Source organism: Cygnus olor, chromosome 8, assembly GCF_009769625.2.
Source record: "Cygnus olor isolate bCygOlo1 chromosome 8, bCygOlo1.pri.v2, whole genome shotgun sequence".
Classification (NCBI taxonomy): domain Eukaryota; kingdom Metazoa; phylum Chordata; class Aves; order Anseriformes; family Anatidae; genus Cygnus; species Cygnus olor.
The window spans coordinates 12,592,955-12,619,498 of record NC_049176.1 but is presented as its reverse complement, the minus strand read 5'-3'; the positions used below and the strand labels follow the sequence as shown (position 1 = coordinate 12,619,498).

The 26,544-nt window shown below is 40.6% G+C and overlaps 3 protein-coding genes and 1 long non-coding RNA gene across 21 annotated transcripts in view; 2 read left to right on the top strand and 2 right to left on the bottom strand.

Moving 5' to 3' along the window:
- The window catches only part of RABGAP1L (RAB GTPase activating protein 1 like), a 250,803-nt gene extending 239,968 nt beyond the window's left edge, over nt 1-10,835 (top strand). For 17 of the 18 annotated variants that reach the window (XM_040565580.1, XM_040565585.1, XM_040565577.1 and 14 more), the window contains 6 exons: nt 2,459-2,569; nt 4,744-4,848; nt 6,041-6,124; nt 6,634-6,705; nt 8,044-8,241; nt 8,610-10,242. In XM_040565580.1, the coding sequence (XP_040421514.1) occupies nt 2,459-2,569; nt 4,744-4,848; nt 6,041-6,124; nt 6,634-6,705; nt 8,044-8,241; nt 8,610-8,765 (726 nt within the window). In that variant the 3' untranslated portion in view covers nt 8,766-10,242. Of the gene's footprint in view, nt 1-2,458; nt 2,570-4,743; nt 4,849-6,040; nt 6,125-6,633; nt 6,706-8,043; nt 8,242-8,609 lie in introns of all 18 variants that reach the window. The other variant, XM_040565600.1, reaches the window with a different exon arrangement.
- A 146-nt stretch (nt 10,836-10,981) lies between these two features.
- LOC121073979 lies at nt 10,982-15,931 on the bottom strand. Its single transcript, XR_005822039.1, has 3 exons — nt 15,797-15,931; nt 15,252-15,404; nt 10,982-13,650 (listed from the first exon to the last, which is right to left on the bottom strand). It is a non-coding gene; the product is annotated as an uncharacterized LOC121073979 (long non-coding RNA).
- A 9-nt stretch (nt 15,932-15,940) lies between these two features.
- LOC121073976 (calcyclin binding protein) lies at nt 15,941-22,637 on the top strand. The gene is made up of 6 exons (XM_040565604.1): nt 15,941-16,282; nt 16,616-16,808; nt 17,488-17,584; nt 18,147-18,246; nt 19,472-19,566; nt 21,088-22,637. The coding sequence occupies exons 1-6, from the start codon at nt 16,262-16,264 to the stop codon at nt 21,245-21,247; spliced, it is 666 nt and encodes a 221-aa protein (XP_040421538.1). The 5' UTR covers nt 15,941-16,261; the 3' UTR covers nt 21,248-22,637.
- A 165-nt stretch (nt 22,638-22,802) lies between these two features.
- On the bottom strand, nt 22,803-25,437 carry MRPS14 (mitochondrial ribosomal protein S14). Its single transcript, XM_040565605.1, has 3 exons — nt 25,289-25,437; nt 24,784-24,942; nt 22,803-23,125 (listed from the first exon to the last, which is right to left on the bottom strand). The coding sequence occupies exons 1-3, from the start codon at nt 25,331-25,333 to the stop codon at nt 22,943-22,945; spliced, it is 387 nt and encodes a 128-aa protein (XP_040421539.1). The 5' UTR covers nt 25,334-25,437; the 3' UTR covers nt 22,803-22,942.
- Between the last annotated feature and the right edge of the window lie 1,107 nt (nt 25,438-26,544).

Below are 26,544 nucleotides of genomic sequence, written 5' to 3'. Positions count from 1 at the left end.
TTGTCTTCATTGTGTAACGTTAGGTTTTATTTAGACGTAAGCAGATAAGAGTTTCCTCCTGAGGAAGGAGGCAGTTTTTCACTGCTAGATCTGGGGGGAGGAGCTGGAAAGGACAAACCATCTAATCGCACATACTGCCCTGTGTGGAGGAAGAGTAAAGGTGGCCCAATGAGAGACTCAGCTCTTAGCTATTGACTGGATGTCCAAGGTAAGAGATATTTAACTTGTTAAAAATGTACCGTGTAAATTTCAGTTTAAGAGGAGGATAGCGCATTTCCAACCACGTAGCTTGCTTTCCACTTGTCTGCGAATGCAAAGCAGGAACTCCGAACTTCACACCGTGCAGCTTGCTTTGCGGACACAGAAGCTTTTGGCAAAAGCATAGCAAAAATGTTAAAGCAAACTCTTTCTGGGTTATTTTGTGGAAGTCTATTTGCTGATTCCTTGCTCTAAGCAACATCCCTATGAAAAGGTATTGGTGCTGTAGCACCTGACAATAATACAGTCCTGATTTTGTCCCAGTTTTTAAGTGAACTTATGACTTTTTGGTAACTGCTCACTGACAGACCTGTGTCTATAAAAACCAACACTTTTTGGATGGTCTGAACAAAATACAGAAATAAAGCTTCATTGGAGTTTTTTATTATTATTATTACTGAAGATAGCAATTTGCTGTTATGCTTCAAAGTATGTATAATCCTTACAGGATAATTTTACTTTTAAAAATTCCTTGTCTCAAACAGAATGCGATGCGATTTAAAAAAATCCCCAAAGTTAGGTGTCTTTTAGCAATGGTTATTTTAATTGCGTGAAATCACAAGTATTTTAGAGTTTCTGTAACAAAACAAAGTTATTTAAAGTACAGTCTTTTGGGGAGGAAATGAACTTACTTTCCTGTAAAGGGCAGTGCACAATCCACTTACACAATAATGTCCCATTAAGGAGAAAGTATTTGCAGAGGTTCTGCTTCCTGCCGCAGAGGAAGCTAAGACAAAGAAGAGACCTTTTTTAGCATCCTCTTAGAACTGTAGTTGTCCTTTTTTAAGACAAGCATGCAAAAACTTTTTGCAACAGATGAAAAACAGTTGTTTCACTGCAGTGAGCTTTGGAAAGAATTATTTGAGCATAGCTGGTGAGCAAGAGGAAGTGAAGACTGGTGAATAATATGCTTATGCAAAGAAATCATGTTTTGTAGGAAAACATTCAATGAGCAACTCTTGGACTTATTGTGTTGTTCTAAGTGCTGTTAATATATTTCCTTTTACTGTATGTCTTTGGAGAGCATAACCTTTCAAGTGCCCTTTTTGAGATATTAGCATGTAGGTTACTGTTTCTCCATCTATAAACTTCCATGTGAACTTCGCATTTTTCTTGAGTTTCCATAGCAAACAGATTCCCTTTCCAGTCTCTTTTGCAGTCACCATGTGACTGAACGTCAGCATTTATTTTTTTTTTTTTTGCTGTCTCAAAATCTGTTTGAGAAGGACATCTGTATCAGGCTCACCTCGCTGTGTTCTTCTGAAGCCAGGGGATTTGATATGGACTCCTGGAAGTCCACCAACCCACAGATACCTTCTGAATATAATTCTGCTTCTCAGCCCTAAATAACAGTCACATAAATTGATTTTTAAGAAACATGAATTGCTGGTTTTCTTTTTTTTTCCAATGCATTTCCTTCACCAGTTAGTGCTCTACGTAGTCATTTCTGCCTTTGTGGAGCGGGTAGGAGGTGCGTGCAGGGGAGGACCAGGGCCTGCAGTCTTGAAGGTCTACATTTTGTGTTGTTGTGCATCGTGGGCAGAACAGGTTCTGGACCTGTACTCAGGGACTGATGTCCCCTCTCCATCTGGCACTTTTTCTCAGCAGGTGTCCTGTAAAATGTACCTGTTGTCACTGGTGCAAGTTACAGAGAAAGCGTACAGGTGGATGTACGTGTTATATGAGCTATAAGGAGTTCCCTTCTAAATGCTGTTCTTTACTGGTCCCACAGAGGACGAATGGTTGGTACCACGGCATCTGCAGAATGGACTATTTTTATGGATTGCCTGCAGATGAGGTTTTGTAAAATGGAGCAGAGGACAGCTTTCTACATGGAAACATTATTTTGAGTTATCTCCCTGTTCACTGCTGCTGGGTGGGATTTTATCTGTCTTATTTCTTTTGATGAGGAGGAATCAGAAAGCAGATGTTTTTATTGAGAGGACTATGTTTACTTTTGACAGAGAAACCCTACAATCAGTCTGTCACTCATGTGACTCAAACATAACCATTGGGATGTAAGTGGAATTGCTGCATTTGCACCGCTGGCTTAATTCACTGTTGTTTCCCAGAGCAGCAGTCCTGTCTTAATGTGCACTCTTGCCTTATCAGTGTTTTATACATACAACATATTCGCTTACTGCTCTTTAATATCAGTAAGAGTTAACTTCCTCTTTTGGTTGTTCTTTTCTTTCTGCAGAGGGAAAATCGCAGGCTCCAAGAAGCTAGCATGAGGCTGGAGCAAGAGAACGATGACCTTGCCCATGAGCTTGTTACAAGCAAAATTGCCTTACGGAATGACCTGGACCAGGTAATGCTGAAAGAGATGGCTCCAAGCTCCAGCTTAGCAATGCTAGTTTTAGTAGCCCTGTTGTTTGCTCAAGTGAAAGCATTTACACAAAATTAAAAGCATTGGTATTTGTGCCTTTGTTTTCCTGACAACCTTAATTCTAGTTGCTGTATCTCCACGTGGATGCAGGCATAGGCATACACAGCAGTGTATTATTAACATTGACCGCACCTTCTCTGTTGCGGTTCATTTTACAAAATGTAAGCCATAATCTTTTAGGTAGGTACCAAAGAACAAATGTTTACTGGAAAAAGGTATCACATATTCCTCGAAAGACCGATTTTAAGGGAAGTTGCTTTGCAGAATGTCTGCTACCTTACGTGGATCTATTTTTTTCACAGCAATTTCAGTATAGCCAACTAAATTAAAAGAGAATGAAGTGGTGTGGTATGGAATACAGGAGGGCCATATTCCACCACCCCTCATGATTAGCATCTTGCTTAGTGAAGGCTGTAGTGCCTCTTACGATGTAAAATCTTTTCCTGCAGGGGTCTCTCAATTTGATTTTCTCTATTTATTTGGCTTCTTTATCTAACCTCAGAATTGTAAACATCATTGACCACAGTAGTGTATTTCTATTTAGTCATACCCTTGGCAGCTAGGCTTTTCTGATGCGGATTTGTGTGATTCTAAAATTCTGAGGCACCTTGGCGAGCAAGCACGGGCAGATAACCACTTTGCCTGCTGGAGTGGGCATTGTGGTGTAAAAGACAAAAACACTGCATCGAGGTGCTCTGTCTTCCCCAGAAATGTAAAGCAGCTTTATATCTGCTTCTGCCCCTGCTGTGTTCTGAAGTATCATGACAAAGCTCTTAGACATGTACCTTTGCCAGCCCCATTCTTTGCTCTCCTGCATTTTAGCAGTTTTTCTGCAGATGAGTGGCTCCATTAAGTGTTCTCACACCCCACCTCAGTTCAGTGGCACTGAAAGAAAAGCTTTGTGCTGCTGCACTCCTCACTCACAAGGAGAGGTGATACTGTACAGCATGGCAGGTGCTTGGAAAACCTGGAATGACCACATAAAAGGAGGAAAGATTTTCAGTTGATCCTTCAAAGTATGTCCTAAACAAGTCTTCTGTCAAAAATACCTTTGTTATCCCTGAGCTCTTTTGTTTTGAGATGTCAGCCTTATCCCTTGTCCGTTCTGTTGCTTCTCATTTTTCCTTTCTGCCATACAGCCTTGCATACACAGTGAGCAATGCAGGAATCCTTAGTCCATCTCTTCAGACGAGGTTTTGGTGGAGCTGCTTCTGTTGCTCACAGTCTCCACTAACACCCTCATTAATAATTAACACTGTAGCAGTAGAGAAGCTAATACCATCGGTAGTGGAGAAAAACAAAGTGCAGGTCAGAGACAATATCTGCACTGTTGTTGTTTGTAATATCATTTTCCCTCTTGTATTTCCAGCAAGTAAGTAATATTTGACTACAGTCATTGCCTGTTCTGCTCAGTAACTGGGTGGTAAAAGTGATGTGGTGCAGTATGTATCTCCCAGCTGGGGAAGTCAACAGAATATATCCAGTTGTTGAAAAATATATTTCTCTCCTGGTGCTCAATCCGGTGATCAGTGAGGATAGTCCTCAAATCCAAAAAATTCCCAGTATGTATCTACATAAGCTTGGCCCTTTAAAGAAAGGAGAAAGTTTGTATTCTCCAGTACGCATACAGTATCAAGTTTCTCCAGGAAATAATTGTTAACAAACCTTTTTTTCTGATGGTTCTGTTCGTCTCTTATACTTGCCTAAGCTCTGATGCTTTGTAAGGTACAGTGCAGGCACCTAGCCTGAAAGATAGAAAAATGAAATGAGTTATCTAAAGTTAGACAGGAGCTGAATCATGCTTCCTTCTCTTACATTAATGTCATTCCCAACAAAAATATTTTATATATTGTTTGGGTATATATGGGTAACACTTGACAAAAGGGTCCTTTTCCACAGTTGAAGCACAAAGAAATAATTTAGAAAACAGCTACTTGAAAAGGGAATTTCATTTACAAAATAGGCTGGGTGAGCCATCTGAGGGCAGGAAAAGGCAACTCTAGATCCTGAAGCTGCAGTATTTGTGAGATCTATATACACCAATACACTTATATTGGCACAGATAACATGATTTACACCAGTGTTTCTAATTCTAGGCTGAAGACAAAGCTGATGTTTTGAACAAGGAACTTCTCCTGACCAAACAGAAACTAGTGGAGACAGAGGAAGAGAAACGGAAGCAGGAAGAGGAAACCGCTCAGGTAAGGCATTCTCCAGTCTTTCCCACTAAGCTGAATGCAAGCAAAAGGATAATCTGAAAAGCATGAATGTATTGCGGTTATGGAAGGGATTTTTGTCTTCAAAATGCAGTGGCAATTAAATGTTCAAAGTGCCAGGGTATTTTTTTTTCTAAGTACATGTTTCAGTGTTTTCCTGAATGTCCAATTTTCCATATCTTACTCCCCTCCTAGTATTGTAACAATCATTTTTGTAGGTGGTAAGCAGTCACAACTAAGAAGGCACGATCAGATGTCTCTTAATTATCTAGAGAGGGTTACTGGAGGAATTGTTGCCTTCTAAGAGGCTGCTGGTTCACTGAAACAAAGCTATGGGCATTCCTCTCAGAAGTTAGAATCAACAGGACACAACTGAGGGTTGGAGTGATTTTGCTGCCCAGACCTGGCCTCACTCAATTGCAAAATGTTTAGTCTTAGTTTTTTGATCCTACATATCTTATGTGCTGAATACTGATGTACACCTAAGTATGCTTTGAGAGTGATACAGGGACTCTTATTTTTGCCATTTGATAACAGTGACTTTAACAATCGATTTTTTTTTTCTTTTTTTTCCTCTCCCTACAAGTTCTGTGTTTACTATATAAAAGGCAGTGGAGGCCTTAATCCTGCTGAAATGGCTCTCCATGTTTAGTGCTTCTTAACAGTGGAGGAATGAGTTAGCTGGCACAACTAAAACAGATTCCTGCTTCCGTTTCTGTTGGCAACTAAAACATTTTTTTTTCTCCTGTTTTGGAGATGAGCGTGATAGTGCTGAGAGGTTCTTCTCCCTGTTCCATCTCCAAACAAACAATTTGTCTGCCCAAACCTTGTGTGACAGTGTGCAGAGGGAAAACAACCAAACAACCCAGCAACAAAGCATGTAACTGTGGACCATGCTGCACTATTTAATGTGGAGAAAGAAAATTCCTGTATAGGACAGTTCTCTGAACAGTGATACACTGTACCACAGTATAGACTTTTTTTTGTTATCGTAGGTGTTCGTATATTGAGTAAATCACACTTTCTTACCATTTTCCAGTTCTTCAGAAGTAGAAAAAGATGTAGAGTTGTTGTACACACAGCAAGACTTTGAGAGAACAATTTGATGATGCATTTTGAAAGCTTTTTTTTTTTTTTTACAAAGTGTACTGTGTAACTTCTCTCCTTCAACTCCTAGCTGAAGGAAGTCTTCAGGAAGCAGCTAGAGAAGGCAGAATCTGAGATTAAGAAAACCACAGCCATTATTGCAGACTATAAACAGGTAATGGTTCTAGAGACACCCTTTTTTATTTATTTGTAACCTTTTTTCAACCTGCCCTGAGAGCTGAAATTTTAGAGTTGCTTATCTCACCCTTTAAATAAGATACATTATGTTTTAGGCTTTCAGAAAGCATTATAATTTGTGATAAATCTTTTTGATTTTCCTAATGGTCTGCTAATTTGGGGAATCAAGAATAACCTGTCTTCAAGCTATTTTTAGTACTGTAGGGTGAATGTTTCTTTGTTGTGTGATATAATGCAGTGGAAACATCATAAACCAGTTAATCAATAAAATATTCTGGTGTCCATGTTCAGGTTCTGTATTGAATGCTGCCATTTTTTTCGGTCTCAGTTATCCCCAGCAGTGGATTTGTTAAGGGGGAACACACATACCTACCTGAGTGAGGCAGAATTTAAGAAATGGTAGCTCTAAAAAAAAATATGCTAAAAAGCTTAAGTAATATTTTAATAAAACAAACTTTATCTAAGAGACTGCTTTCTCTGCTCCAGATTTGTTCCCAGCTGAGTACCAGGCTGGAAAAACAGCAGGCAGCCAGTAAAGATGAACTGGAAGTTGTGAAGGTGAGAGTGATGCCTCTACAATATAGGATGGCTCTAACGCAAGTGTGGTCAGTGACACAAAAAAAAAAAAGGGGAAGTGAAATTTATTGCGACAACTGTGACATCCAAACAGCTGCACTGATAGCTCCACGTGCATTTTTCATGCAATGTGAATAATTCAAGGGTGTATCTCCCTCCAGTGTTCTTTATCTTGTATCATACAGGCTGGAACTCTCAAACTGAAGTGCATATAGATTTTCATGTAGAAACGTATACTTTTGGCAAAAACATACAGAGGCTGTATTTACTTAGATGTTTTCTTTAAATGAAAACAAAAGATGGCTCTCTAGAGGAGAAAACGTGCTGCTACTCTAGCATGCATGCTGGAGGGGATCAGCATTGCTATTAAGACACTGTTTATGTGGCTTTCTACACTTGCCTACCATGTAAGTTAAGCAAAACAGTTTTAAGTAATTAGCACAACTTGGTTCATACCCAGAATTTCTATAGCAGTTCCTCCTCTCCCTTCTCTAAACCCCATTACTAGTACCTGCAGTGATGGTAAATGTTTCCTGATCAGGTAGTAATTCCATCCCTCTTCTGTGTCACTACTGAGTAGGCAGAATCATTTTCTCTCTGCTATAACTTCTAGTTTTTCCTTAGTACTCAAGCTGAACCTGATTTGTTGCTTTGTGGTGACAATTTTTATCTGTTATTCATCCAAAAATACACTAGTATAGATGTTCCTATAATTTGCTGAACAGTTCAATATCCTATGTTTGTTTGTGACCCAGACCAGCTGTGCTACATCTGCAGCCATGAGCAGCTGGCTCACCTTGCCAGGTAGCACGAAAACTTTACTACTGCGTGTCAGATGTTGTTAGCAAAAAGGACCATCCCCTAGGAAGCTAACCAAGCATCAGGAAGGCAGTATTGTCCCTTGCAGCAAACACAGGCTGACTGCTTGCTTCTGGAAATGTGGAGAAGTTACCTGGGTTTCTTGGAAATATCAAAATCTGTATGAATTTGGTCAAGTGCTTTTGTGGAAGTTCCCAGCATGTAATTTATTCTTCTGAATTGTGCTGACATAAATACTGCAAAATATGAAAAAGCTTTGGTAGCAAGAAGGTTTGAGTAATGAAGAGGAGCAAAGGCATAACAGAGCATGCTAAATAGGCTTTAGGATTTCTTTATACTGTTTCATGCACTCAGGAAGTTGTTCAAGAACTTCTCAAATTCTCTTAATGTCAAGTGTGAAAACTTCAGCACAGAAAGGCAGTCTAACATTAAAATGGCTCTTCCAGGAAACAGAGCAATTCCTGTAACATGGATTAAAAATGAGCTTTCTGGCTATTTCAGGGTAAAGTGATGGCCTGCAAACACTGCAGTGAGATTTTCAGTAAGGAGGGGACACTGAAGCTGCCTTCTCTAAGCACGGAGAATAAAGGCATAGAAACAGATGACGAGAAGGATGCACTGAAGAAGCAGCTGAGAGAGATGGAGCTGGAACTTGCACAGACCAAACTGCAGCTTGTGGAAGCCAAGTGCAAAATTCAGGTATGTGGAATGCAGGTACTGCAGGGTAGTCTCCTTAGCCTTGTCGTACTCTGTCCAAGTTGATCTGTGTAAGTTATGAATCATGGGGAAAAAAATGTTGCTAAAGGGAGCATATGCCTGTACCTACTGTATACCTGTGAACTTCCAGCATCTTAGGATTGTCTGTTTTTTTTTTTTTGGTTTTGTTTGCTTGTTTGTTTTTAAAAAGAGAGAAGAACAAAATAATAGAGATTTCCATTTGTATGTCTAAGTACTGTCTCAGTGATTTCAGTGTTTTTCTCCCCAATGCCTGGGAGGTTGCAAGGAACTGAGTCTGAAGATGCTTTTTTTTTTTTTTTTGATCAATTCTGACCATTTTGCTTTCTTAGGAGCTGGAGCACCAGAGAGGAGCCCTTATGAATGAAATCCAAGCTGCCAAGAACTCTTGGTTTAGCAAAACTCTGAACTCTATCAAAACTGCCGCAGGCACACAGCCACCACAGCAGCTTCAGCAACCCCTGCCACCCAAAGAGGGCAGTACATAGTTCCAGCCAGACCTGATACAAGAGCACAAAGAACACAACTGAAACCCTGGAGGATTCTTCCAGTGGTCTCTCCTCTTGGGTAAAGGACAAAAGGCAGGAGTGCAGGCTTGAAATGAAATTCTTCAATGTTTTTCATTCATTCTGATGTGATCCTTTTCAAAAGGGGAAAAATATTCTGTTTTATGTTGAATTCCTACTTCCCAAACTGCCTTGCTGAAAGCCACGTTCTGATACCTTCATACTTTTACACTTTATTTTATATGACTAGATGTTAAAATGAATAAATAATTCAAAACTAGTTCTTTAATACATGACTAATTATTCAAAATTATTTTTATCTTGCATAGAAGGTTTGTGTTTTTTTTTTCTTCTGGAGGAAGAGAGAATGGAAAATGTAAAGTACTGCAGCATAATCTCTTCACAGAAAGCACAGTGTAACAAGTACTAGTGTGTGTGTGAGTGTCTAGGATAACTTATGCCCTGGGACCATCTCAGAAGTTTATCGCAGTGACTACGTCCTGCAGAAAAGCACTTTTTGTAAAGCTTAGGCCATAGTAAAGAAGCAAAGATAGTCTTGCACTGTCTTGGCACAATTGTTTGTGAGCTTCCCTGATAATTTCATAGTTTTGATTGTTTTTTCTTCAGAAATGCAAATAGTGCAGTTCTTTGTAGCACTGAGTAGCACTGTTGTTTATTTACAATTGAACTGGAATTTAACATAGTTACCTAGTTCCCCTTTTTTATTTCATGTTTATACTAAGAACACCAAGAAAGAATTCCTTCCACTGGGAGAAAGGGAAAACTGTTCAACATTTATTCAGTGATTTTGCTGATAAGCCAAGTGAAAACCTTGCATAGTTCTGACTTTTTGTAAGTCCTGTGCAATAAAGGGTAGCTTTTATGAATAAAATTAACAAAACCTTTTCCCTGGGTCTATATTCAAATTTTGAGTTTTACACAGAAGTGAGGTATCAAATAAAACAAACAACAGGCTTTTGCTGCACTGATGAATAAATCACCACAAAAACAAGATCAATTTGCTATAAATATTTGGCTAGGAAATGCTATATCGGTATTACTTATTTTTATAAAAACAAGCATTTTCAACTGGAATACAAAACTTAGACTTTTCCCATGGGATAGACTTCTCTGATGATTCCCAAACCTCTCTGGTTGTTTTATATCTCTAAGGTAAGAAAATTCAAAAGTGTTTGTTTTGATTGAACATAAAGTGTTTATAGAAATACTTCTTTCATGGAAAATTAAACTATTGCTTGAACTGATGGAATATTTTTTTAATTATACTTGTCATGTCTATAAGGTGGTCTTGCAGATAAATATCATTGCTGGACAAAAGGTTGTGTATTAATTGTTCCATTTACAAAATTGTTCCAAGTACATTTGTTCTCTTTTGATCTTTTTTAATTCAAAGGAATGCCATATCTTGTCCGTTTTGTACAATAAAATTTAATGATACTCATCTGGTGCTTTGTTGTCAAGCATAATTGCGAATTACTTCAAACAGGGTGGTACAAATTTAATGTTTACTTGTGCCAGAGGGACAATTCTGAAAGGCAGTCACTTGTTTGAAGTAGAGATCAAAATACAATCACTGTCCTGACACAGCTATCCTGCGATGAACTTCTAACTCTCTTCTAAGAATACGGAGTTTAAAATGTTGGTATTTTTTAAAGTATCTGCAAGAACAGTGATTATCTGGAAACCTTAACAGGGTGAAGGAAAAAAAAAAAAAAAAAAGGAAAAAGCAGAAGGGATCTCTTTTGCAAACAGAAAAAAAAATCTTTCTTTTCCTAGTCACTTGCTAATAATATTTGCAAAGATGTTTCCATTCTGTGGACTATCTAAACCTAGCATTATTAACTCACTTATCAGTACCATTTCACACTTGAAATAAACTGTGTAATAAATTTGAAGTGACAGTTAAGAACACTTGATTGGTACGTTGAGAGTACTGTGCTGATGAGTGACACCAATGGTTGGACAAGTGTCCACATTTCTCGTGTCATTTATCTTAAATCATACTTACAGGTGGATTTAAAACTTTGATTGGAAAAATGCAGTAATAATCAAAAAAAAAAAAAAGTTAAGACTGTGATTCCCTGAGCAACTGAGTTCATGTAACAGCTCACTGCTGCTCAAAGACCTTACCCCTCCAGCTCCCTGATGTACAGTCATGTCCCTGTCCTTTTTATGGCACTTACTAGAGGTGATTCAAAAATAATAAAAAAAGTCTCGATTTTTTTTTTCCCCATTTAGTCTTTTGCCAAGTCAATGTGTTACATCATGTAAAGGGTCCAATGAGAGAGAGTGAGTGGATGAGTGGAAAATGGGAGCAGTACTTCCCCAGTTCATCAGAAAAGAATTGTTAAATAAGCTTCCGTGTTTCATGAAACTAGCTTTGGCACACCTTCATCCTTCTCATTGTAATATCTCTCTGATTGTGGAAGTTGAGTTTCTGTGAGAAATACGTTGGCTAGCAGGTAGCAATGATGATTTTGAAACACTGTAGGATAGGAACTGGCTTACCTTGTGCCTCTCACAGCAGCAAAAAAGTTTCAGAAGGCAATGGCTGAATTATCCACTTTTGGCAACAATGTAAGGGCAGTAAGCGACTTTCACCTTCCATCTGTGCATCCCAGGTAGCATTTGTAGCAGAGGCACTTGGAAGAGTAATATTTATGTGGAAACTATCTTCTCAAAATTACTGAAAGAATGAGAAAAATAGCTCTGTGTCATTATCTTGATGAATGAGCATAGTTAAATTCAGAAACAAGGAAAGCAGCAAAACTGCAGGATTAAATCAGGCAAGCTAAAGCTGCCTGCTGACTGTACATGCTGTTGAGATACACAGTTTCTTGTAAGAAAAAAAGTCTTTTAATTAGTCCTTTCAGCAGCAGTTGATGGAGTACTTGCTAGAAATACTCATATCCCAGACCAACTGATCTGTCAGGGATAGCTGGTTCAATATTTAGATTTTCAGAGGGAAACATCATCAAAGTCTTGCTGAAACTTATTTTCATGTGGCACTGGAACCCACTTCTTAAGATTAGAGTGAATCATTTCTTTTTCTCCTGAGTCAGTATCAAACTATGTATCAACATCAAAATTGTATTGAAGATAATTTGAATGTTATAAATATATCTTTATGGAACTAAATATTATTTTTTAATTTTATTGAGAATACAAAGTTCTGAAATAAAGCCTTTACTTTGATTAGGGACAAACCTCCAAAGAATATTTTTAGTACAACTGCTTTATCTTGTCAGATTCTAATCTTCTCCTGAGATGCCCAATACAATATGAAAAAAAAAATTAAAAAAAATACACAACTGCTTTTTTCCACTTTAAAAAGTATTTACTTTGACTGTAACACTTTACAGGATAAATGAAGCAAGGCTGATTTAGTTATGCAGTACATCTGTGAACTAGTCTTGGATTATCTTTGTGACTCAGACTTACTACACTAAAGTAATAGCGCTTCACTTACTTTAACAAATCCTAAACGTACCTAGAAAGAATTAAAGACAGTAACATAGAAAATATCATGGGTGGCTTTAATCCGAGAAACTGCCTGAGAAACTGCAAAATCCCTGAGGTCCATACCTGTGAATGTTTAGTAAAACCTGTATCAGGAGAGGTAGTCAGCAGTGCACTCAGTACTACCAGCTGACAAACATTTCTTTGGTTGCCTGTTAATTAGTATATTCTCTAATTTGCTACACCTAACGTATATGTTAGATAAGCAATTTTTTCCTTGTTAGACATTTTAAAGAATTGTTTTGTTCTTAAAATTGTTCTTAAAACTGTTTGGTTTGCCCTTAAAATTTCTTCTAAATAGATGCTTTCACCTGTGCCATTGTGTGAAAAACAACACGGAATAAAGAGCTGTTTACAACAGGAGAGGGAGCTCCAACGTCTAACACAAATAATTCAGGCCCTTGACAAAGCACAACAGAGCCCATTGACTTCAGTGTCCCGGTATCACTCGCTGACTGAACATGGCACTTAGAAGTCAATACAAATCTAACTTTATCGGCATAAAAAACTTAAAAAACACATCAGAAATTGATGCTTTCTCCACAGGAAACAGGGAAGTCTGTTCCCTTCTTTAAGCAGCTTCAGTGAGATCTATGAAACTGCTTGTATGTGTCAGAGAACTATACCTCTTATTTTGATTTCCTGTTAGACTCAAGGATAATTGCCATACTTCTATGTAATCTAGTAAGTCTAAATACCTTTGGCATTGAAAACAGAAACTCTGTTGTCTTACAATGCTGGTTTTCTCCCAGCTGCTGTAGGGAAAACCCTACTATATGTCATTTTGGTTGACCAGCATGCCTCTGTTACAGCTAAACCCTGCAGAAGAGGCTGTTACCCTTACAGCTGGCTGCACAAAACACACAATGCTGTGCATACCCAGGGCTGTGGGTGCACACAGCACCAGGCATCACGTTGTTCTCGCAAATGCGAAGGGTTGAACTAGATTCTATTTCCATCTATTATGCTAATACCCTACTGGGAGCTGTCCCGTTACCTCTTTCCAAGTAACAATACTAAGGGGAGATACAATGAAGTACTGATTTTTGGACCTTTCAAGTTAGATTATGTATACATCACAGCAGCCATTAAAACTGGGCTAATCCATAGTTGGTTTTGGGAAATTCAAAGAATTTAGAACTGGATGACTAATTATCAGCATTATATTATTGATGAAGAGCCTAACTTTTCTAACTCAGAAGTCTACACAATTTGTTTCAGGATCATGACTTAAGACATACAGGTTAATTGTCCAGGAATACAGGGCTCTCCATTTCTCCTGGAATCCAGCTGCTTTGCGACTGAATGTATTTCATGCTATTTTTACCTGGGAAAAAAATAAAAAAAAAAAAAGATATGGGTAGAGAACTAGAACATTACTTCCTCTTATTTTCTTATTCAGTGGGACTTGCTTTTATTTAACCTGTAAAGGAATATATATGTATCTTTGGAAAACTATATCTTATATATAGAATAATATATAGGAAACTGAATCACAAAGGGATAAATACAGCAAAAGGATTTGGTATCACAGACTTCATTTGTGGTTTGATACCACCAGAATCTTGAGCTGTACTAATTTCCTTTCAGTTTCTCTTATTTTTGTATTTTATATGATACATGGATGCTACTACCAATGAAAACAAAAGCAGATGTTCTCAGCTTTTTCTCCAGATTCCAATTCCCTCCTTCCAGTAACTCTTAGGGACACATTGGTACTGATACCACCTTCAAAACTACCAGGAGCTCTCTTGAGCTTTGGGAATTATTGCTTTCCCATGTAAGAGGAGTCTCTGGCTTATTTAAACAGGGGAAAGATGGCAAAGCAGAAAAGGGTCTAATCAAGTATGATTCTGATCCAGAGTACTTTGTCTGCCATTCCAGGTGGCTTCACTTCAGCACACGGAAAATAGAGAGCAGCTTCATCGTGCTGATTAACAATGACATTTTCCAGGTTTGTAGTTGCATTCGTTATCTGGTTATGGCCCTAGTTTATAAAATATACTTTACTAGATAGACTTGGGAAAAAAGAGCATTATAGTGCTGTAAGACATTTAACTGAGAACAGCTTAGTACTGCCAGTTCTTGTGTAACAAATCCATGTATTATATAAAGTATAATACAGAAATATAAGTGTAATGCTTGTTATTAAAAGTGCAATTTAATGTACATGGTCACAACAAATGTTTACTTTTTTAATTGTTACAGAATTGTTTGGATCAGTACCTTGTTATCATTGTGTGAACGATGCCTTGTAAAATAAATGGAAATGCAAACAAAATGGGAATAAGGTGCTTATTTTCATAAGCCACTTAAGAAACAGCTTAAATCTGTTTGCAATAGCAAAATAGTTGGGTTTTTTGGTACAGTTCACTCCACTTGGTTATTTTCAAGCAGCACTGTTGTGCTAGGACACTGGCTCCGCAGACTAGCTGTCCGAAACGTGTATGTTCCATAGCTAATTCCCAGCTGGCAGCATAGCGTACCTGGACACAAGGATAACCTGTACCACAGGAATCCAACGGACAGGCACTATGCTAGAAAGCTAACAGGTCACCTGGGTACTCCTCTCCAAACGCTGCTCTGAGTCTCCAGCATAGAGAACACACTAGTAAATACACTTTTCCTAGAAGTTGTTCATATACAGCAGTGGGGAAGCAGGAGTGGCTGTTAAGGACTTCATGCTGCCGTAGCAGTGTGCAAGAGAAATGGGCAGCATGCCTGAAGGAAGAGAAGCAGGGAGCAGGAGGAGCCATCAAGAGACAGAAACCCATTAAATAAGCATGACCATATTACATTTTTCCAGATAAAATCAACTGGCCCAGCTTCAAATACTGTGGCTGAAAATCTGCAAGCTGAATCTCAGTACTAGGAACGTTAAACATGACCACAGAGTTGGTTATTACAGCTCTTCAGTTAGTTACTAACAGTTTCTGAAGCACTGGACCAGAGGGTTATGTCAAACACTTCAGTACAATGTCTGTTAAAACTGATTTGTGGAATTCAGCCTTGAAAACCAGTCCTTGGCTTCAGGTTTTCCATGATTTTCTTCTCTTGGGATCTATTCTTTCCTCCATACCTCTGAAAAAAAAAAAAAAACCCTCTACAGATTAATTAACTCCTGGATGGCCACTTTAGAAGAGGAACAAAACAAAACAAAACAAGAAGCCCCATAAATCCATAAATCAACAAGCAAACTGACATTCCTCAATTTCATAAATTAGGTGTTAGTATCTGGCACTCTTTCATTTAAAGAAAGTTGCTTTTCAAACACAGAGTGGCTGAATCCTGCCTCAGGCTCCATCTTTTTTATAAGACACCTAGAGGAAAACGCTGACTCTTACACTCACAATCTTTCCACCACTGAAAGATTGTCAATGCATTTTATTTTTCCTCCTCTGGGGAATCTCAGTGCTTCAATGAGACCTGGGAATAACAATTATTATTATTATTATTATTTTTAGTACACTGACTCAGTAACGGTGGTGAAACACATTTCGGTATACTTTTCCCTTTGAGCATCTCCGGTAGAAATAACTCAGGAAAGCCATTCCAAGTCTTCTCCATAAGAGCACCGTCTGTCACCAAAGCTCCCCCTGCCCACGGCAGGGTGCCAAGAAAGACTTCAACAATCGCAAAAAGCCTGTTTGGGTCGCTTCGACAGGGCCGGGGCGGGCCAGGAGCCGCTCCCTCAGCTACCGCCGGGGCGCTGCCTCAGAGCGCAGCTAACCGCCGCTAACGGTCGCTACCCCACCGTACCCCGCGCCATGTCCGCGCCCCTCCCGTTCCGTTCGGCCGGCGGAAGGTGGCGGCGGGCTCCCGGAGGAAGGGGAGGAGGCAGCCGACGCCATTTCCGCGGGGCGGGAGGCTGGAAGGTTCCAGAGGGGTCCCGGAGCCGCCGCTAGGGAGGCGCAGCGCCGCGCAGCACCGCTCGCGACATGGCCGCCGCGCGCGAGGAGGTGAGCGGGCGCCTCCATCCCCCCGCCGTCCGCGGGCCCCGGGCGTGCCGAGCCGCCGTGAGGGCGGTGCGGCCGGGCCGCGGCTCGGAGCACGGGGAGAGGGCACCCGCGGGGGCAGCGGGGAGGGGAAGTTAAAATATTGGTGGCCGAGGGGTGAGGAGCAGGCGGCCTCGTGCTTAGCAGGGCGTGGAGGGGCGGGCGGCTGCTGAGCTGGTAAATCTGAGGCTGCTGCACCCGGTAGGCTTGGAGGTGCTATAAAGAGTTCAGCAGTGAACCTGGATTAAAAAGGAGGGTGTAACTTATGCGTGTTGTGATCTCTTGTTTGCAAACCAGTTGCAGAAAGATTTGGAAGAGGTTAAAGAATTGCTTGTGAAAGCCACGAGGAAGCGGGTTCGTGATGTGCTGGTGACAGAAAAGCACAAGCTAGAGCTAGAAATCAAGAATCAGCCTCTACCAAAGCCAAAAGATGTGGTAGAAGAAGAAAAGTCATCACTAGGAGGGTACACGGTGAAAATAAACAATTATGGTAGGTTTACTTTTCTTAATGCTTTTTACAGCTTAGGCATCTCCCTGAAGAGAAGCCTAGGTGGCATTAGTGTGAGTTACAGTTACCGTTTAGTGCTATAGAGAAGTTTTTGCAAATATTAATTTCATACTGGAGACCTTACTTTAAAAGCTTCTGTGTGCTTCCTGTGCTGCCCCAACCGTGGTACATGTTAATTCTGCTTGTGTGATAGTTGTTCTGTACTGGTGGAATGTCTTAAGGGTCCCTGGTGTATCAGCTAGTATTTTTCCATTGCCTAACGCTTAGTAAGAATTAAAGAGTGAGCTTTGGCTTCTCTGCTTGTCATATAGGTGAAAGGAGAAGGAATTGCTCAAGGTACTTGCTGTACAGCGGAAAAGTGGTTCATGAAAACTGCAGCAAAACTAGATCTCTATCTCTGACTCCCCCCTACGTATACAGGGTTGCTGTCCTTTTACCTGAGTTGATACATGGCTTTTCATAGAATTTAGAAAAGTTAGGGAAAAGGGCTATGTGTGGACCTCCTTTTGCTCTTGAATTATTTCTGTCTAATTCACGTCTATCTCTTGTTTCTTTGAAGATTGTTTTAACAAGGCATAGGTTGTGGTCATTGTGGGGATGTTAGAATGGAATGTGTGAAGTTTATGGATGGAAGCTAGACCTTAATCTTTTTCACTTGCAGGTTGGGATCAGTCAGATAAGTTTATTAAGATTTACATCTCTTTAAATGGAGTTCAGAAGCTTCCAGCTGAGAATGTGCAGGTGAATTTCACAGAGAGGTGAGTTGATCTTGTTGCACCATGCCAGGAGGAGAGCACTGTTGAAGAAAGTTATTTGCAATGCAGGAATGTGTTTTGTTGAGTGCTGTTCTGGATCAGCCATGCCCAATGCTTCCCCCCTCTTCCCCCTTCTATTTATTTACTTAGCACATACCCTTAAGTATAGTCCTCCTTAAAGTGTTTTTTTTCCTTTAATTTAAAAATGTTTGTTATACCTCATTGTGCTTGACAGGGTATGTAGTGTTAGCCCTGTTTTTTGATGGTAATAGAACTGAAATGTTGATTATATAAATCTGCTTTTCCAAGGTTGTAGGAGGCCAATGAGATAGAAAGAACCCTAAAGATTTGTTGTGAAGTCTGAGTAGGTCCTTTTCAGTACTCAGTATTAAATTCAATTGAAGATTTGGAAGCCTTGAGTAGAAAGTAATTCAAGCCAGGTGAAGTGCCCAAGAAATAAACGTGCTAAAGGGCTTTCAGACACTGTTTTTGGTGGCAGGGTAGAACAGTCTTCCACCAGCTGGAATATTTTTATGCCTTCCCTCCCCCCACCTTCTGGTTCCAGGTCGTTTGATCTTCTAGTTAAGAATCTGAACGGGAAGAACTACACCATGACCTTCAACAACCTCCTGAAACCCATCTCTGTGGAAGGCAGCTCTAGGAAGGTCAGTGCATCCCATCTGTTACAGATCTTTAGGCCCCTTACACAGTACCGTGTTTGCTGACTAGTTTAAGAGGTTCAGCGCTAACCTTCAGTCTGTAAAGTGTCTTCCCTATGAACACGATCCGTAATAATCTGTAGCTGTCACAATTGTGGAATCGATCTCTGGAGACCATGGGCTTCTACCCCAAAAGATCATGAATAGATACTATAGGCTTTTCTAAATAGCTTTCCAACAGGATTTCAGAAATAATTAAGCAGAAAATTCCACTAAGCATCTATTTGTGTTCTTTGCAATTTTAGAGTAGACTGGAGGCTTGACAGCAGACTGAAAGCCTGGGTAGCTTAAAGAGGTACAATGCCCAAAACAGTGTCTAAAACTAGCTCTGGCTTTCTTAGGGGTGCATTGCTCAGCATTGAACACCAGCAACGCTTCACTGCTGATGACTGCAACTGGTAATGCTGTTCTTACTCTGCTACTTGTAGCACCTTTGAACCAAAGCACATTATTGAACTAAATAATAGTTCAATTTGAAATTGCTCTAAAACTAGGCTAGTGTAAAATTAAAACAACTGAAATAAGTGAGAGTGATGTGCCAGTGATTTTTAATACGGTGCAAAAACAAGCAGTGGTCGTTTTGCTTTCTGAATTAAGCCAAAGCTCAAGCAGAACTTTGTTTGCTGTGGCATGCAGAGGTTTTGTAAAATTAAGGTCAGGGTTGCAATTAAACAGTCTTTGCTTTTAACTTGCAGACATACTGCAAGATTAAGCAATGCCCTTAAACTAGTTTCTTACCCTTGGAGAAATGAGTTGGGAAAGCATCTACCAAAACATGGTTTTCTAAAAACTCTTGTAAATATAGTCACCAGACAATTCTGGATACATTTAGTATCCTAAAAATTACTGAATGGTGCTTTTACAGCACCGTATGTTCTTCTCTACCATAGAATTAGTACTATGCTATAGTGTCAGTATTATAATACTGTGCTAGTATTACATCAATCATGCCATCTAATCCCTCCACCATGAGGTTATGACTTGGTGTCCTGAAGCTGAATAGATACTGTAACTTCTATATATTACCTAAAATCAATAGCAGAAATAAACGTTTCAGGAATTTGCAGGGATAGAAAGAGGCTTACATCATAAGCTCATCTTGTTCATTGTGATTGTAACTATTATCCTTTATTAAGTATTCTAAACTCATGTCTTGCTGTTCTCCATACAGATAAAGACGGACACAGTCCTTGTGATGTGTAGGAAGAAGCGGGAGGAAAAATGGGAATGTCTTACTCAAGTGGAAAAAGAAAGTAAAGAGAAAGAGTAAGTGTCTCTGCACTCCTCTATCTCATCTTCTGTTAATTGTTTCCCAGATTGCTTTAGGACAGTGCATTTCAACTCTTCTCTTGCCTGTGTAGTCAAACTGAGAACTGCTGTTCTAGGGGATAAGCCCATAAGGTATTTGAGAATCATTGGGTTAGTGTATATATATAATTACTTCTTTTGGTGCGCTTTTAGTGCACTCTTTTTTTGTGGAGGGAGGTGCACTTTGAGCAGCTGTCAGCTGCCTGCCACTCTTCTACTGAGTTATTGCTAATGATGAACATTGCATCATTGGAAATGTGATAGATAAGACCTGCAGTGAAAGTGCTAGAGATAATTAACCAAATAAAGAGTCAGTTATACCTTGCTGGCTGCATTCCTTTCAAGAGCTGCTCTAGTGAGATTGACTGTTTTTAAGCTAAGTATATATTCCCTGCAGCTATGCTGGTCAAAATAATTATTTTTTTTCATATGTGTTTGAAGTGCCTGCACAAAAACCCCAGTATCCTTCTGGCAAAACAGGTTTTTGCTTACCTGGACCATTGTACAAAATCTCAAGCTAATTTAGATTACTTTGCTTCAAGTGTTTGGGATCCTACATGCAGCTTAGGTGCTGGATATGAAAGGGTGATAAACTACAGCAGGAGACACCTGCAGACTGGATACTTTTTTTAATATATCTAAATAGAAAATTTTGTATATAATACTTTTCTATTGTTTTACAATAAACACATTTTCATCCAAAAGAGTGTGTATACCCACCTTGAAGTGTGGAAGCACTCACTTTTGAGACACTTAGGCCTGCCAATGACTAATCACTGTGTATCTCTGTAGGATGACTTGCTTAAACTGATGAGTCCTAGCTAACCACAGCAAAACTATTTTCCCATCCCAAAAAACAACATTGGAGATCAGAAGGCGATTTGACTACTGATACGCGTTGCTGGAGGGACTGGCTCATTTTATTTAATGTCTTATGCAGAGAAGTACCATACGCTGCCCAGCCTGTCAGGACTAATACTGCTGCCATATTCAAAGGCTTGGAGATTTACAGTATGACAAGTTACTCACTTTCTGAAAGCGCTCAGGACTTTGAGGCTGGTAGCTAGCCCCATACTTGGGTAACTTGCTCCCTCTGCTGTTTTATTGTCATCTGCATGTTTTTCAGGTAGCCTGCAGCTATGCTAGTTACTACCTATGTTGGCATGTTCTGGGTCTGTTATGTTCGGGTACTGCTCTGTAGGATTAATTCTGGGTGGTGCTTCAAGGGTCATGTTCATTGCAAAATGCTTCCTGTTATCCTTAATGGGACAGCTCGAAGTGGACTTGCACTTACTCTGAGTGGACCCTTAAGGATTCTCTCTCTTTATGTGGTGACAGGTGTGACTGAAGACTTCCCCAGTCTAAGACTTGGCCAAAGCAAAATCTTGTTACCGAGATGTTTCTAACAAATATTAGTGTTTGGTTTTTGCAGAGAATTGTTAGATATGCCTCATATTCTTGTATGTATCCATCTTGCAGGAAGGCTGCCTATGACACCTCAGATCCTAGTGAAGGGCTTATGAACCTTTTAAAAAAGATGTATGCAGAAGGGGATGATGAAATGAAGCGCACCATCAACAAGGCCTGGGTTGAAAGCAGAGAAAAGCAATCCAAAGGAGACATACCAATGGATATTTGAAAGTACTCTAAGGGCCGCCTTAATATTGATCTTCCATGTGAGACTCACTGTGCTGCAAAGATCATTGTTTACACAACCTTCTTCCAAGCAAAGACAGTCATTTTCCATTTCAGGTTGGAGAAAATATTTAAATAAAATAGCTTATAAAGCATTTTCTTCAGTCAAGTGGCTCACCATCTCCTGAAGAGTGGAGTGTAGGTAAATCCTTACCCCTCCCTGAAAAAGCATCTCAGATGAGTGGAGTCTTTTCTGAAACTGAGAACAGAATGTAAAAGAAAAGGAATCCTAAACTAAGACGGGTCAAGGCCTCTCTGTTGCAAGTGACAATGGTACCCATCTGGTTACTGGGACTGATGTCATGCTAACTGCTGGGGTGGGTTTTTTGATTACTTGTGGGAAAGTGTGTTGAACAGTAAAATGCGGTAAGTGCTGAAGAAAGTAGAACCACTATCTCAAGACAGTGCACTTGCTAGTAGAGCAGAAAAAAATATGTTTATGATGTGGTATTAAAATTGATCGATTACTTAGAAACTAACTACTGCCTGTTTAACCTCTTACGGCTTTTGAAAATGAAAACAGCTCTTAAACCTCTGTGCTAATTCTGACCTCCTTGGGGCCTCTTTGAGGTGGCATCAGTCACAGGAGAGCAGTGAGCTGCTGATGCTAGCTAGCGAGTTCACCCTGGCTCTAGCAGTACATAATGAAAAGAGACAAGCTTTGTTATCTCCTATCAACTTTGAAGAGTTTTAAGGTAACAGAGTAAGTAGTATATTAAGATAGCTTATGCTCCTAAATTTGACAAAATTGAAGGTGATGGGTTGCTCTTAACGTGCTGCCTGTGTCTTCCATCTGATGGTAGTACGACTTGGCCTATTTAATTGCAGCCTCTCCCTGCTACTGCGAGGGACAGAGTAGCCATTTCCTCTCTATTGCCCTGCTTTGAAGAAGAGTACATGGCAAACATGAACTTAGCAGCAGGCTTGGTTGGGGTTACTGTTTCCTTCCTGCTTCCTTCTCATGTCTTTCCTGAGGACAAATTTATTTGATGTTACCTGCCAAATTAATCAAGCCATTACTCTCCTGTTGTGGTCTGGACTTAATTGCTACCTTGTAATTAAAGAACTGGACCAAGCTCTGCCCTCTAAGTAGGAGAGGAATATTAGCATGTTGTAGTTTCTAACAGATCCTTTATCCACTCTCTGTTTGTACGTGTATTAAGTTTGCATAGCAAGAGTATCTAAACCTAAGGCCATGTTTTATTTTTCAGTTCATGCTCCTTGTTCATGGTGGAATACTACTTTGCCCTGTTCTGCAGTTTCATTTATGCTTTTACCCAAATTACCATCGTGAACGCAATCGTGTGGTGACAAAAAAAAAAGTGCTTAAATGAGCCTATGCTGTATGTCTTTATTTCTGATGTTGCTCATATCACAACCCACAGATTAGTTCTTCAACAGTGATTTTTTTTTCTCCTCTCATAATAAAACTGCCTTTCACACAGACCAGCTTAGTACAGTTATCAGCTGATTGACAAAAAGCAGCACACCAGTCACAATCTAGTAAATGCATTTAATGAATTAGCATGGCTCTTCTTCGTTCTGTATCAGTTTGATGCTGGGCTCATACACAGGACAGTCTTGAACCCACAAACTGAGCTTGTGTGTTTTCTGCCTCAATGTACATCCATGCAGTGATCTACCACATGGCCCTCTGTATTCCAGACATCTGAGCATGATCAGCAAAATGGCGGAAAATGATTCTGCTCAGCCTCCAACGCCTCTTCACCCCCCGAGGGCGGGATGTCAGGACGCACCTATTTCGGATTCTCACAGGGCAGCTGTCCCGTGGCAATGCAGCAATCTCTTTATCAGCCACTTCCTAAAACAGAAGACCACAGCACAGAGTTTAACTATGTTCCCTGGGAATATGAGGTCTTATTTCCAGACCTCAAAGCTGAGTTGTAAAATAGGTATCACCACAAGCTACCCTTACCTCATCAGTATGCTTGACCTTTTGATAGTAAACTTCCTCCTGCCCTTCCTTCTGGGCATCCTAACAGTGAATGTAAGATGATCTACAGGGAGGCCTAAAATTTAAACTTACTACAAACTGAACAAGCTCAAGCCAAAAGTAAAAGCTGAAACAAACTGAACAACCTCGAGCCAAGTAAAAATAGGGTGGGCTAGTCCTTTAAGTTGAATTGAATTTAAATCCGTTTCTTGTTAACTGCCTTGCTGTGTAATATACTTTGTCAATAAAAGGGATTTCACGCTTCAACAGGTGCTACAGGCAGAGAAGGAAAAGTCAAAGTGTCTCTGTTCTAATGAGAAGGCTTAAGAACGTTCTTTCCCTGTACAAGAGAGGAAAAATAGTTTTCAGAAAGCACTAGGTCGCAGCAACTGGAATTTCAGAACAAGTATGTTCAGCCAGGAAATGCAGTCTAAAAGAAGATGCTTGAGGTTAGGTAAGCGTCTTAACTGTAGCACTCTTAATATGCTAAATTTTTAAGGACAGAAGGGCTTAAAGAACCCTGTGGTAGGAAACCATGGTGGTTAAATGAAGGTCTGATGCTGGACTACAAAAACTCCCATTATGTTGCAGGAGTGCTGAAAAGCAATGTCAGGCTATCTTGTAAGGCCTTCAAAAGAGGACAGGATCAAGAGAGCAGCCACGTGACTTTCAACTTTAGTAACGGCAAGGTCAGTGGGACTTTTTGTCTTGGAACATTCTGCAGTTACTGCTTTTGATGTCCTATCATGCGCCTTACTTGTGTATATGCCTGTATACGTACAATTTATCTGGTAGGGCCAAACACAGTATTTTTTTTTAGCCTTCTTAATTCCTAGGATTTTTATTAAGAAAGCAGCATATGCTTTCAGAGAACTCAGCTTCTTCTTTTAAGATGTTAAATTTGGAGTCCAAATAACATTGTGTAGAGGAGGTAAAAGTTACTTTCCTGGAGCTTTTGTTTAATTCTAACTGCTGCTACAACTGTGACTTCAAAAGGTGACAAAAGCAGCTGAGGAATACCAAAAACAAAGCCAGTTGCAATCTGGTCCCCCACCCTCAGGAGAACATTCAACACAAACTAGACTTGCCAATAAGATGGTAAAATCAGTATATAAAAGCAGATTCACATACTTTCTCTCCCAGGACTTTTAAGAATGGAAGTATATCCCCGCAACTAGGCATGATCAGACCACATACATACATGAATGTTTTAAGAGTATTTCAAACACTTGAAAATATCCTTAATGCTTTCTAAGGAAGGCTGACTGCAGGGCAGTGAATATGTATACTTTTAAAAACATCTAACGCCCAGATCTGATGCAAGTTTTATGTGCTTCTAGCTCATGCAAAAAGTTAAAATTGCCTATTTTTAATTAAATAATGCCAACAAAGCCAGGAGCATGCCCTGTTGTTACCACCTGGTCCAACTGGTCAGTTTTTAAACGCAGCACCCACAGCTGCACTAACAGCCATGGAGCACTCACAGTGTGCCCTGCAGGGCCCAGCTGAGGGCAGCGGCCCAGTACCTGCAGCTCCTTGGGCAAGATGGTGTTCTTTCGGATGGCGTTGATCCGCAGCCGCTCGTCAGCGTACTCGTACGCCAGCTTCCTCCTCTTCACATCACGCAGCATCCTCCAGTCCACGAAGTAGCTCCGCACTTGTCTTGTGCATGGTGAGGGGAGAACCTAATTTAAAAAAAAAACAACACCCACACTCGTTTCGCTGATTTGCCCAATTCAAGTATGAATTAATCCCATAAACTTGTATTTGTCGGACTTTTCCTAATTCCTTTCTCGCAGTGCAGCTCCTAAGACATTTCGCATATCACGCGTTTTAGTTCGCAGAAGCCAGCGCGGAATTTACCATCCAGCAGACACAAATAACCTTACAATTTAGCCCCCCCCCCCCCGGCCCCGAGTTGTTGTCAGGTGCTTCCCCCGGAGCCCCACGGGGGCCGTGCCCGCCTCCGCCTCGTCCCGCGGCGCCCTGAGGCGGCCGGGGCGGCGGTCGGGGGCTGCCCGGGGCGCTGACCTGCCGAGCCGCCCGCAGCGCCCAGCACAGCGCGGCCGCCGCCATCTTCTCGGCACCACGCCTGGGCCCCCGCGAGCGCCACTAGCGGTCGCTGCCCGGCCTCGCCCTGACTGGAAGCCCGCCCGCAGCCCCCAGGCGCGGTGCTGTCCACTCGCATCGACAGCCTCGGTGGTGCTTGTGAGGGGAGGGAAGTTAAAAACGTGGCGTGTCCGGCTGAAAACTCACAGCAATATGAAGGAGTTGCACTGTAGAGAGCTCTGGATGTTGGCTGTAGCCGCTCCCTGAGGCGAGAGCAGTGCAGGAGTTTGGAGAGGTGGACGCCAGCAGCGGTGGCTGGGATCTGTGCTCAGTCTCTCCTGCTATAGTGAAACAATTTCCTCTGCTTTTCCACAGAGTGGGTGGAAAAAGTAAAGAACCCAAACCACTTCAGAGGGTTGTGTTTTATATGCCAGTGCAGATGTCAGCCTCTGTAATACCTCCTTCATTAGGGTGAATGGGCAGCTTCCACAAAAACCTCTGGACCCGTCTTCCAAAAGGATCAGAGGTTGGAAGAGGAAAGTTTGTAGAAATGACAGGGGGGAGAGTTCCATCAGGAAAATGTGATGCAGTGACATTGAAGCATACACCACATTATGGGATCATTTTCCAGGAAAAAAAAAATAAAAAAAAGCAACATAGCTGTCTTGCCTATCATATTTTTTAAAGAATTTCTGCATCTGCTTGCTTATGTCCTGAGTTTATTCCTGAATTTGTAGCAGTGTGTTGCCTTTTCTTTTTCTTTCAGCTCATGAATTTGGGTGAAGTTCCATCATTTTGTGGACAAAATTGAACAGTCATGGCCTTCAATAGTGAAAATGTCTGGAATGTTCTGCTTCTGTTGTTCTTCTTAAGTGCTTTATTGTTTCATTAGAGAAACTGTCCTGTTTTAACAAGTGGGACTTTAGCTGGACAGTGTTTAAAACAAATCTGTGTCCTGATTTTAGGCAGAACATCCATTAAGACTTCAATGTTGAATTCATAATTTTTGAGTACATTTTCAGTTTATAGGAGTTTGCTAGATTCATCAGAAAAATCATATGAAAGGGTGGATTCCTCCACAGTTTATCATGCTGATCGTAGTCTGTCACCTATTAGATGCTGGCTGCATTATATGGGCCCTTTCAGCACAATCGGGAAGAAATGGTCAGCTTGGCAGACTAAAGCTGCCTAATTTTATTAGCCACACTGCAGTTGGCTGCAGCAACAAGTTCCACAGT